This window comes from Corapipo altera, unplaced genomic scaffold, assembly GCF_003945725.1.
Source record: "Corapipo altera isolate COAL_440 unplaced genomic scaffold, ASM394572v1 69, whole genome shotgun sequence".
NCBI lineage: Eukaryota > Metazoa > Chordata > Aves > Passeriformes > Pipridae > Corapipo > Corapipo altera.
Genome location: NW_020884908.1, coordinates 3336581 through 3349755, shown reverse-complemented (window position 1 = coordinate 3349755; position 13175 = coordinate 3336581). Strand labels below are relative to the sequence as shown.

Sequence of the window (13175 nt, the reverse complement as noted above, 5' to 3'; positions counted from 1 at the left end):
GTAAAGACTTGTCAGAAGGGGTGGTTATACACTCTTCATATTTATATTACCAGTTTGAGGAGAAGAGGAAAAAAAGAATCACTGAATGTGAAAATTGAAAATACGTGTATGTGTGTATGTGTGTGTGTGTGCAGTTATGCCCCCCAGGAAAGGGGGAAATAGTAACTCTTTCAAGCTGCTGTGCTTTGTTTGCCAGAAATTAATCTATTTGGAGGGCCAAGAGGATGGACAGAACAATATTTCTGCAACTTATGTCCACCTCAGGGAAAACACAGGTGGTGACAGTCCTGGCAGTTCCTAACCCCTTCTTGAACAATCAGCCTTACACAGCTACTCGTTAGGAAGCTGACTTAGGGTTAGTAGGGAAATGACACCAGGTGATGCAGAAGGGCAGGAAAGGTATCCATAAAGATCTATTTCACTATATTTAATTAAATTGTATGTAAAATTCTTACCTCTTAACAATTCTATGCAAAATTATATCAAAATAATCCTATATTACACTAGCCTGTAATATACTGAGTTTCTTTTCTGTCTTTCTGTTTCTTTTTAGTGATGTACTGGAGAACTTGGAGGCCTTTCATTTTACTAAGCATATTTTGTTTTAAACTCCAAAACCCATATAGAAATGCAGTCTATTACTTAATAAGTTCAATATTATCTTGTCATGTGTGCTTTTCTAACAGAGAAGTTTTGAAATTTGCTGTGGAGTGTTCATTTAAAGCAGAAATCAAGTCCTTTTTTGTTTGGCTGGGGTTTTTTTGTTTTCCACTTTATTTTAGGATAGGGATGTCATGGTGAAAGATGGGTTTCTGAGACATCTCTCACAGTGATGATTTATTATTTAACTTTAGTTGGTCCCAGTCTGTCTTCTTCCTGGCCAGTGTAAGGTATTCTTAAAGGATGACAATACTGACTGTCTTGGTAGAAGGCTTTGGGATGCACAAACCTTTGGAACACTGTGCACAAACCAGTGTTATGGTCTCAGAGTCACTGGACCTGTCCTCACTTCGCAGAAAACGCCATTCCCCGGTGTTAATTAGAGATAGAGCCCAAGGACTGAATATGGAGGTTGGCTCCCTTGATGTTGCAGGTCACTGGCGAGGTCAGTTGCTGGGCATGTTCTGGGAAGATTTCTAGATCACTGTATTGGACACAGAGCTCCAGTTTCCAGGCTGCAGACAAAGCTGCCCAGAGGGTAAGATGGGTGGAAGTAGGTGGTTTTTCTTGGAGCTGAGAAGTCTCACAGAGTGCTGAGGCTCCTGTTGCAACAGACACCAACTCTGCTTTGCCATGAACAAGCTAAGAAGCTTGCTGAACAGAAAAGGCACTTTGCTACAGGGACAATAGTTGGTCAAAAGAGAAGAAAGAAGCACTGTAGTTAAGGACTCCAGGAATAAATCTTTAAAGTAAACAGAAGAACTTTCAAAACACCTACAGTATCCTCTTTTCATCAGTGAAAAATATGCAGCAGCTTTGCAAGGGACAAGCTTTCACCAGCTCAAGGTAATCAGAAAGCTGCTATTTTTCCAGCTTCCCATGAGCTTCCCAGAACAATCCATCACAGAGGATATTTTATTTCTTTTTCATAAAATACAAAAGAGGGCTGATGACTTATGCTGAAATGAATTGTTAAGAGACTTATTTACTTAATTGAGCTTGCTTGTTTGGTATGTCTCCCAATTAATTCATTTTTGTTGTGACCATATTGAAGCAACCTGCACCCTTATGACCTTCTCTTATAATTATTACTATTTTCCTCTTTTGAAGCACTGTTTTGATTATGTACTCAAAAATCTCCACTAAAATATCTGTAGCATTAGAACAGAGATTTTTCCATTGTTTGGAACTCAAGGATAGTAACAAAAAGAATCATTCTTTATTGAAGTTCTTGGAGGTTATGGGTCACTTAAAGCCCTCAGGGGATGGGGGGTGTCTTTCTTTTTAATTTCACAAAATCACTATTTTGAATAGGCAGAGCTTGTTTTCTAGCTAGAAATTCTTTTTAGAAAAATATGTTGTTGGTTGGTAGCACTCAGAGGTGCCTCACAATTCCTCTGGTGTGAATATTGTACATATTTCAGGGTCACAGGAGAATGTAACAGCAGCAGAAAAGGGGCTGGCAAGTATGACCATCCTGAAATTTGCTGAGATTGCTATGTGGACTCTGCCCCAAATGAGGCATTGTTTTTATTATTGCTTAAATTAAATACAGTATTTGACAGCTCTTTGCCTAAACCACAGTGGAGTCATCTGGACAGCTCTCTGTGAAGGAGAGGCTCTTTCAGTCATGGCAGTCACATTTGCAGTGGTGGGAGACTGTAAATGAGGGTTTGCTGATACAAGGGAGATGTTTATCCCTCAGTGTTTCATTGGATGAAGATTTTGCTGGTTTGTGCCAGCCTCCACAACAAGTAAATTATGCTCAATAAGATGTTTTTGGACTCCTGACCCCAGCTCCTTTCCCCCACCCAGTTTAAATGAGAATCCCAGCCAAGTGGTTTTCCTCCATCATGGCCTGTCCACTTGCACTGATGGAGATGGTTCTGGGCAGCGATCCCACAGGCAGTGTCAGTTTGGAGGAAGGTGCTCTGCATGTGGCATCTTTCATTCCAGTGGAACTGGAAGGTCTTTTACCAGAAGTAGGTTTTACACCAAGCCCCCTCGCCACTGGCTGCTGTGTTTGGAAAGCTGCAGAGTACCCTTGTGATTTTGTGCACCTCCTACAACAGCAGTCCCTTCTCCTCAGGCAACAGGACCCTTGCACAGAGTATTTTTTTGCTCAAGACTTGCTAATACTGTTTCTCTGACTGATTTAAGTAGTTCCACTGCTTTCCCCAGTCTCTATCTGCTCTCTGCTCCCTTCTGTCCAAATGGAAACTGGCCATGCTTTCAACTTCTTGAAGCACTGTGTACCTTTTTTCCTTTTCCTCATTCTCAGTCCTTTTCTCTCTACTTCCTTACAGAGTGCCTTCATATCTATGCTTTATGCTCTGTGGAGTTTCTTTTTTTTTTTTTTTTGTATTGCAGACTCTCTCTGTTCCTGAAAAATTAAAATCACTTCTTTAAAGATAATGGCTTGCTCTGAGTTGCAGTTTTTCAGTGGATGGCCCTCTAAGCTGCTGGGGATTTTGATGTCTGAGGACAGCAGGTGCTGGGTAGAGCCTGCCTAGGATGCCAGCCACACATTGATGTGCTGTCTTCTTTTTTTAATGTTTTTCTGGGCAGTCTTCTGGTCTTCAGTGACAGACTGCTCATGTATGTGTCGATGTGACACTTAAGGACCTGGCAGTGTTAGGCTAATGGTTGGACTCAATGATCTTGGAGCTCTTTTCCAACTTAAATGATTCTATAATTCTATGTAGCAAAAATTGCTGCGTCAGTAGAAAAGAAACGGTCTGGAAATCTTCCTTCAGCCATGACTAATAATCCAGTGTAAAATAGACCACGGTCTCAGACCAGGCCTTCTTCATGCACCAGGCAAAGGTGGGTGATTGGAAAAGACAAAGGAGTGGTCTTTCCACAAAAGCATAATTACAGTTTAATAATTAGAGTTTAATAATTAGAGTTTAACCTTGCTCACTCTTGACTTTCTCTCTTTACGTAATCTCTCTTTGACTATGCCTGTGTCCAGAGCACTTTGGCTAAGCATTCTGCTTTAGAGTATGTATGAAAGGTGCTGTATGAAAGATTCATTTCCTTTCCATCACTGGGAGTTTCCTTTTTACGTGAACTCATGTGCCAGATCACACAGCATGCAGCCAAAGAGTTGCATTTTACGTGACACCTACAGGGCTCTACTGAACGAAAGCTGCAAGTCTTCAGCGTTCTTAAGGCAGAACTTTATGTGTTTTTTGGCATAGAAACGGAAAAGCTGGGGCTGGAGGTGGGAAATGGATTGCCGTCTTGGAAATTTAACGACCAGCTCTTTCCCTGCGACGTGTGTGGAAAAGTGTTTGGTCGACAGCAGACTCTGTCCCGGCACCTCTCACTGCACACAGGTGAGCCAACGCTTTTTGGTTGTTCCAGCACTGAGGAATTCTGTGTGTTCATCACTGTTTGTGTAAGGGGAAGGGAAAGAAGGGAAGCACAAGAGTGTGTGAGCCATCCCTGGCTCCTCACACTTAGAGCAGAACCAAGAGCAGAAACAGGACAGAATGTCAGAGTGGTATTTAGAGAGTTAAATGACATTCTATTTCTTTGCAGTCTGTTTGTAATTTATCCTTTCAAAATGTGTAAATTTGAGTTTGTTCAGGTTCCAGTACACCAGACTGTAGATACTAACTGGTTAACCAAGCCTGGAGTTTTGAAGAGAAGGCACAGCCTTTTATGGGGACAGGTTTGAGGTTTTTTTTGGACAGACACATCATTCACCTGATGAGCTTTTTAAATGTCACTGAACAGAAGATTTGGCCATGGTGTTTCAGACCTGTGAAACTGAAAGGATTTAATGTCTCATTCATCTTTGCTCCCATCCTACAGTTCTCAGAGGAACAGGGGCTGGTTCTGCCCCGTATCAACTTCCTTAAAGTGAATCAGCTTCAAATCAACTGAGACAAACAGAGCTTATATACAGAAGATGCACTCTGACAGCCTGATGAGGTGCACAGCACAAAATAAAACTTAAAAGCAAGAATTTCCTATGTACTGCTGAAAAATACTGTTGGTATAATGCCAGTGTATTTTGTGCCATCTAGTAGAGCTGTGCTGAGAAGGTTCAGATACTCTGTTCCATGACCTCTTGGGGTTTCTTTGGTCCTAAGCTGCTCTATTGAATGCCTCTCCCCTAGCACTTGTAGCAGTATATTTCAAATTTAGAGCAGCAGATTGTCAGAGGAAAAGGTTGTAAAAGGTGATGTAATGTTTGGTTATTTTAATCAACTCTCCGCAAAATGCAGCCTGGCACACATACAAAAACTGTGCTGCCAGGTCTTAAAAATGTTTAATGTAAAATAAAAAAAAAATAAATAATTAAATTGTGAAGCATCAGAAACTCATGATGAATTTAATTTTTTCAACTGTTCTTTAAATGAGTTTTTTTCATTAGTTTATGTTTGGAACTGGACTAATGATACAGTGTTACCTTCCTTCTCTTTAAAGTTAAATTAAAGGATCCTTTTCATTGCCTCTCAGTATCACTTTAGATTTTAATACAAAATCATCAACTGTCAATGATCACTGTAAGTGATCACATGGGCAACCTCAACAATTACTAAGCCCAAAAATCATATGAAGATGCTAGGTAAAGCAAGTAGTTTGAGACTATTGACCTGTTTCTCCACTGGCTTTGCTGCAGCTCTCAGAGCAGCAGTTGCCCCAGTTTTCCAGTTTATAAAGTTTTATATTATCTGACTACAAATGGCAGAGCAAATTAAAAAAACTAGCCCCAAACTGCCTTCAAATTAGTTTTTTTCTGAGTAATTGCTGTGAACTCCTATAAGCTTTTAAAATGTCGAGCTTCCAATGTATCTCATCCCGAAAGCTGCTCGGAGAAACCCAAAGGAATGCGTGCTCGGTTACTGGCAGCTTTAAAAGCAGCTGGCTCCAAAACGAGGTGCACATTTAGGGTTTTCTCTCTTCTTTTTCAGAAGAGAGAAAATACAAATGCCACTTGTGCCCCTATGCTGCTAAGTGCCGTGCTAACCTGAACCAGCACCTGACTGTGCACTCCGTGAAGCTGGTGAGCACAGACACCGAGGACATCGTCAGCGCTGTCACGTCCGAAGGCAGCGACGGGAAGAAGCACCCTTATTACTACAGGTGAGGACCCAGGCAAGGGCTGGGCACCAGACACTCTTATCTGCCTCCTCAGGGCATGTTACAGGGCCACCCTGCTGGTGTTACAGGGTAGAACCGTGATTAAAGTATTTGTCTTGCCCTCACCCGGCTTAGGCTGAGCAGCAAAAACCCCGCTGGCTGCCTCGTGCTGTTTGACTTGGCTGGCCATTGGGAAGGACTCTGGGCTTTGGCGTGGGGTTGGTTTTTTCAAGTGGCTTTGTGAAGCAGCTGGGCTCTTAGAAGTCTCTTAACTCTTTATGCAGTGTTAAGTTTTGTGTTTGGAAACACCCTGTTGTGTACACAGATTCACAGATTCTGAGCCAGCAGTGTGCCCAGGTGGACAAGAAGGCCAATGGCATCCTGGCCTGGATCAGGAGCAGTGTGGCCAACAGGTCCAGGGAAGTGATTCTACCCCTGTACTCAGCACTCATGAGGCCACACCTCAAGTACTGTGTCCAGTTCTGGGCCCCTCAGTTCAGGAAGGATATTGAGGTGCTGGAGCAGGTCCAGAGAAGAGCAACAAGGCTGGTGAGGGACTGGAGCACAAGTCCTGTGAGGAGAGGCTGAGGGAGCTGGGGCTGTTCAGCCTGGAGAAGAGGAGGCTTAGGGGAAACCTCATCACTCTCTACAACTACCTGATAGGAGGTTGTAGCCAGGTAGGCATTGGTCTCTTCTCCCAGGCAATCAGCAGCAGGACAAGAGGGTATGGTCATAAGCTGTGCCAGGGGAGGTTTAGGTTGGATATTAGGAAAAAAATTTTTACAGAGAGGGTAATCAGGCAATGGACTGGGCTGCCCAGGGAAGTGGTGGATTCTCCGTCCCTGGAGGTTTTTAAGATGAGACTGGATGTGGCACTTAGTGCCATGGCCTGGTAACCACAGTGGTAGTGGATCAAGGGTTGGGACTTGATGATCTCAGAGGTCTTTTCCAACCCAGCTGATTCCATGATTCTATGATTCTATGAAATTTAAAGCACTGTGCTTCCAGTTGCCTCTGACAGCTCCCTTGTTTTCAGTCAAATCTATGAAATCAATTAAAGTATAATAAGAATTGTTATATCAATATCCAGATTTTCTCCATTTGCTGGAGGTATACGCATTCAGTGACCAACATGGCCAAATTCTCTAGGAGAATTTGCCTGAAAAATTAAAAGGAACTGCCTGGAGAAAATGGATATTTAGACGTTCTCCTTGTTGCATGTGCACTGATGTGCACTCTGCAAACTGTGATGTGCACTCTAGTGGCCAAGCAGATTACCAAATCACTCTTACTTTTAGTCAAAGTGCCAAGAGCAGATTTAATTACAAAATCATAGAAGTAAGAAATAAATGAGACCTGCTGGATTAGATTATCTAGTCCTTCCCTCTGGGAAAGCAAAATAGTGCCCTAGAGTATATGCCTTTTTTAATCTTTTTTGGCTTGCTTTAAATGTTAATGGCCTAATCAAAGCAAGAGGAGGACTCTGCAAAAAAAGTTAAATTAAAGGGTCCTTCCCATTGCCTCTCAGTATCACTCTGTTTATGTGCTGGCTGCAAAATCTGTATCCCTCCTAATTATTCGCATAGCTGATGACTGCTGTTTTCCAGTCAAGCATAAGAAATGTTTGAACCCATTTTTACTTGCTTACACTGAAACTGCCAGGCAGTTTTTGCACAAGATCCCAGTTTGGCATGGGAACCATTCCAGGGCTTGAAAATCACTCCTGGAGTGTGCAGCAAGCTCTGCGTTTGTCAGTGTATCAGCTGTACTAAACATCTTGGCAAAGCTGCAATGCCTCTTATTGCCCAAAGGAATCAGCTAGGTGATGCACAGCATCTGGAATCTGTAGTTTTTAATTAACTTTATGATTATTTAGCATCATTATAGCATGTACAGGATTGTTGCATTGTGCCTGCCCTTAATCACGTTGGCACGGCCATCAGTTCAAAGGCAGTTCAGCAGACAAAAGAATTTTGCAGTGAACATTCAACAGTGAGGAAGAGCAGAAATCCGTGCAGTGAGTTTTCTCTGGCAAATTCGGGGAAGGGCAACATGCTTCTGTTTGTGGTTTGTTTTTTAATGTTTCTTACTCACTCTTGAGTTCCCTTCTGCCTGCAGCTGTCATGTGTGTGGGTTTGAGACGGAGATGAATGTCCAGTTTGTCAGTCATATGTCCCTCCACGTGGATAAAGAGCAGTGGATGTTCTCCATTTGCTGCACAGCATGCGATTTTGTCACTATGGAAGAGGCAGATATGAAGGCTCATGTCAACAACAAGCACACAGGTGATGATCCCTCTCTCCCAGCTGCAGTGATCTCTCTCTTCCTTGCTTTTTAGATGCAACCTTTACACTTCCCATTAGCACTCTGCTTTCACTGAAATGCTTGCTAATTAAGGCCTGATCTCTCAAAGTTGAAGTGAATTGGACTCCAGCCAGGCAAATAATGTGGTAGTGCAGATCAAATTTCAAGCTTAGTGAAATAAATGAAGGACTACTTAGCCCTTCTTCTTCCTATTCCCCTTATCCCCCAAATCTCCTTCCCTGTTGGAGTCAGCATACTTCATTTGTTTTTCTGACTGGTTTACTACTTCATCAAAATCCTGGTTTGCCTTCTGTGATGATAAGGTCACTTTGAGTGCTAATTGTGCATACCTGGCTGTAAGTCTGAAATAAACATTATGTTGAGCTTTGCTCTTGGGTGTGTTTGCCCCCACAGTCCATCAGTTTGGAATTTCACACTGATGTTTAGTTGACACTGTGATTCAACCATACCATAGATGTAACTTTATATTAAATAACAGAACAACTTGTGTTCTTTCCCTGGTCCTGTTCACTTAATAGCCAAGGATAAGAGCAATAGCAGTTTTCCAACAAGCTCCATATGCTTAGTCCAACTAATGAAGTCTGGCATAATTTAAGGAGAAGAAAATTAGAATACTTTTAATTAATTTCTCTTATAACACCAGGCAAAAGCATTTTGCTGCCACAAACTACTCACAGTTGTGTTTACGATACTGAACCTGAACTGCATCCAGCACAACTTTTCCATTGCTAAATTGCTTTTCCTGTCCTACCAGGAGTAAAATTGGGAAAATGGAGGGGTGGAGAAAGAGAAGGGAGAGGAGAATGCAATTGGTTGTGTTCAAAGATACGTAAGTTAAATGTAACTACAGAAATACAAAGCTCTCAAGGGATTTTATGCCAGCACAGCTCTCGGCACTACCCCACTTCATATATAGGAATTCAAAGCAAATGAGAAAGGCCACCCATAGCCACGTGAAAAGCTTGCATAAGAGCTCAAAACTGAGCTGTACTCTACTGTATTTTCCTGTCATGGCTACAAGATTTAAACTGCTACTTGTCTTTTGAAGAAAAGCAAAAAGCCCTTCACCCTGCCCAACTGAGCCATTCAGCTGGTGATTCAGCCAAATGCTCACACATATGGCAAATACAGAGTAAAAAATAGAAAGGATTTTCTGGGTCACTTGACTCCAGTCCCTTATCCTGTGATGTTACCAGGTCATAAATGGACTGTTTGTCAGGATGTTGGCATATGCTTTCAAAGAAGTGTACTTGTTTTAAACAAACTACTTCCATGGACAGGCAGCTGTAGACTTTCCTGCATTAAAGATTAGGGACCTTTTTAAAATTTCTGATTATCAGTAAGACACACACTGGAATACATGTACATTGTGCTTGTACCAAAACTGCTCTTTATCTGAAACAGCAGTCCACCTCCCCCTCCCTCCTTCCACAGTATTTATTCCCTTAGTATATTTATGGAGAACAACTCTCTCCCCTCTAAATGTACATTGAGCCTTTTCTTATATGAAACACAGTTTTCTCGCTGTACCAATCCCTCACTGCATATGTTCTTGTTAGAACCCCTGCTCTTGACATGTGCAATCACAACTGTACATGGTGAAATGAAATAAGTAGTGGTGGCAGTGTAAAACAGCCAGCAGCTACTGGGAATAGCTCACACAATAACATTCTGTGATCACATTTACCTTCCTTGAAGGCTCCCCAACAATGATTGCTCATATTCATCCCATGTTCTGCTCAGATTCTTCTTTTGTTTTCCTTGACTGTTTCTGACTTAAGCACTTCTCATTTGTAGCAAAAATTCTTGTTACTGGCCCTTCAGGTCATAACCTTGTACTCTGTGCTATTAAATTTCATTCCATTTCTATTACTCTGGTCCCCAAGGTCAGTGAATCTTTTCTGAATGATATCCTATCCCCCTTCCTATTGGCAGCTCGGGTCATCAGATTTCATTAGTGCATTCCTACATTTTTATCGTAAAGGTGCCACTCATAAGTTTAAAGTTAGGCACATAGGTGCTGGTGTTTGCAGAGGCCTTGATCAGGGGACTATATCACATAGAGAATTTGAAGTTTTAGTAAACACGGCTCTGATTGAAGCAAGACATGGGTGGGAGGTAATAATTTACCCATCCTTGCCTTGCCGGCTTATGGCAGTTCTCATAGGACAACTCTCACTCTTGTTCACTTCTGGTGTGTGACAGGGTTTGGGATTTGAACTTCATACATTATTGCATACATAAGGATGCTCTGATGGGCTTTATCTCTGGGTCCAGTTAAATAAAAACAAGTAAATCTTGAGACTACACAGGTATCTCTTACAATGATTGCTGAGGATACTCTTCAGTACAAGGAGTGAGATTATTCTCCATTACCCTTCCTCCCAGTTTACCCATTGGACCCACATAAACAGAAAGGCAGGGGAAGTTTAGCTTGGACAAGTAGCTAAACTGCTTTCTGCACCCCAAACTACAGAAGTTCTATTTCTTTTCTAAGTGGAAAGTTCTTCATTGGTTTTGAACTCAGAGTAATCAAAGTGTTTTCTTGGGATTTTTTTTTGGTCTGGTAATGAGGTAGAGTTACAGGATCCCTTCCCACTACCATTACAGGCAAACTCACTTGTAGAATAAAGTGAGAGATGTATTGTGGTTAAAGTGCTAATAAAAAGGAAGGAGGCCCAACAATGATTTTTTTTATCAGCTCAATTAATTTCCACCTTGTTTTATAAGCATGTTTGAATTAACTTTAAATATAAATACTTCCGGAAATTTAAAACAGGATCACAGAAATTCTGTCTAATCTGCTGAAGCAACTATTGCTCCTTATTTGTGTTTTTCAGCTGAAGAGAGGAAGACACCCAGTGAATCTAACAGTCCATCTTCATCTTCACTGTCAGCACTGAGCGACTCTGCCAACAGCAAAGAAGATGCAGATATAACCCCAAAAAACAAGGGGTCAAACAACCTGCTAGTCATTTCTGTAGTGCCTGGTAGTCAGACCTCAGTGAATGCTGAAGAGAAGTCAGAGAAAGGTAAAACACTGTTTAACAAATGCAAACTGTCCCCTTCTACGCAGTCAATCTGGCCACAAGGTCAGGGATACATTTTCCTGTTCTATTTTTCAGGCTTTGAATGTGTTTTCTGTAACTTTGTCTGCAAAACAAAAAATATGTTTGAGCGTCACCTGCAAATCCACCTGATCACACGGATGTTCGAGTGTGATGTGTGCCACAAGTTCATGAAGACACCTGAACAATTACTGGAGCACAAGAAATGCCACACTGTCCCCACCGGTGGGCTCAAGTAAGGAAAGCAAGTACACAAACTTTTACTGTGTTAAGCATCTCTAATTCTGTGGGGATAGGACAAAAGGAAGTCAGTTAGAAAGGGTTGGTTAACTGATAATTCAGATCTGGGGCTTCCTTTTATTTAATGAACCATACCCTGTCCTTCAGGCTTGCATCATTAGAGCAGATTGGTAACCTACTATCCACTGGTGTTTTGGAGCTGTAACAAACTGTGGTCCTTTCCCTTTTCACGTCAAAGAGGAGACAGTATGTGATGGGCCCTACACAGAATGAGGCACAGGTTTTGGGAGACTAAGGATTTTTTTTATTAGAGCAAAGGCAAGCACACAGCACAGGCTCTGTTCTGCACCTGGCTCAAAAAAGACTAAACCCTGTAGTCTCTGCATCTAGCTACCAAGTTACAACCTTAAAGGTTATAACCTTTGTATACTCTAATGCAAAATCATTTCTTTCCAGGAATGAATAACTTTGATACTTTCTGCTTTGTTTTACATGCCCCAGAATAATCAGTAATACAGTAATAACCTGTAACCAGTAATACAGTCTTTTGAGAAAAAAGCCCTTTGGTTTTGGCTACAGTGGTGTATTTTAAGGTCTTACTGGTGCAGAGCAGTGTTTCTAGAGAATGTGACCTTATGTCAAAGTCAGACCCCTGAGGGAAGGAGCGACTGCTGGGGCCATATGCTTGCTCTCTGTGGGCAGGCAATGTGATGTTATGAAAGAGGCACATCCCTGGTCTCTGTTTGTTCCAGCTGCTGCAGGAAAAAAGGCTGGGACCACTTGGAGCCCAGCTAGGGTTCAGCACAGGGCTCCCAGCTTCTGTTGCTCTTGCTAAGCAGACTGATGTTCTCAGTGCACTGTAGCTGTGCCGTGACGAGCCCACCACGTTTAACGATACCCCGCGCGGCTCTATCGGTTTGTGCTGCAGCTTTTGAAAACTGGTTCTGTTTGCCAGGCAGCGTCTGGTCTCCAGCTCAGTAGTTCCATAAACTGAGATCTGCGGTCACTTGAGATGTGATGACTGAATCTGGGAAGAAGACCAGACTGAGAAACAAGTAACGTGCCAGAACGACGGGATGTCTGTCTTGGACATACAGACCAGTTGTCTAATGCACATTTTATTTAAGCTGCACAAAATCTGTTCTATTTACCAAGGAAAACCCATGACCTATGACTCAAGTCTTCCTGACAGAATGTGCTTTTTAGTCTACATAAGTTATTCCTGCCCAATTCAAGTAATAATTAGTTATCTTGAAAGCTGCACCTAAGAAAAAGCTCTGGTTTATTTTTTTTTAAGGCATCCAGAAGAGCCTGAAGAGATCTAAGTAAATTGTATTTTTCTGTCTCCTGTTTGCTGTGGGGGAAGAGAAAAAAACATGATTCTTCCAGCTCCAGGTCAAAATCTGAGATTCTGATCCAGAGAGCACCCAGCCCAGGAGAGGTATGTGTGCATAGACAGCCAAGTCCTCTGTTGCAATAGAGCTAATCACAGTAGAAGCCTCAATGCCAGGCTCCCTCTCTGGATCAGAGTACTTGATGTGCCTCAGGAGAACTGTCCAGATGTTTTAGTATCGGTTTTGTCCTCCTGTATTACTCACTTTCCTCAAAAGTCTCTTGATTAGCTTATAGATTAATATTAAACCTGTATGTGCAACCAGTTTGTAGCAAGGAAAACACACCCGGAGAGAGAGGAACTCATCTTAGAAAGTATCCAGAATGCTAGAATGCAATTAGCGGACCTGCTAAACAGTGAATGCAGATCTGTGGCAGCTGGGGATACCTGTA

At 42.1% G+C, this 13175-nt stretch overlaps 1 protein-coding gene across 2 annotated transcripts in view; it reads left to right on the top strand.

Moving 5' to 3' along the window:
- ZNF827 (zinc finger protein 827) overlaps window positions 1-13175 on the top strand; it is a 105922-nt gene that overhangs the window by 87654 nt on the left and 5093 nt on the right. Inside the window, exons 9-14 of one of the 2 annotated variants that reach the window (XM_027652765.1) lie at window positions 3864-4001; window positions 5589-5760; window positions 7876-8042; window positions 8837-8911; window positions 10923-11114; window positions 11208-11385. In XM_027652765.1, the coding sequence (XP_027508566.1) occupies window positions 3864-4001; window positions 5589-5760; window positions 7876-8042; window positions 8837-8911; window positions 10923-11114; window positions 11208-11385 (922 nt within the window). The remainder of the gene's footprint in view (window positions 1-3863; window positions 4002-5588; window positions 5761-7875; window positions 8043-8836; window positions 8912-10922; window positions 11115-11207; window positions 11386-13175) is intronic. The other variant, XM_027652766.1, reaches the window with a different exon arrangement.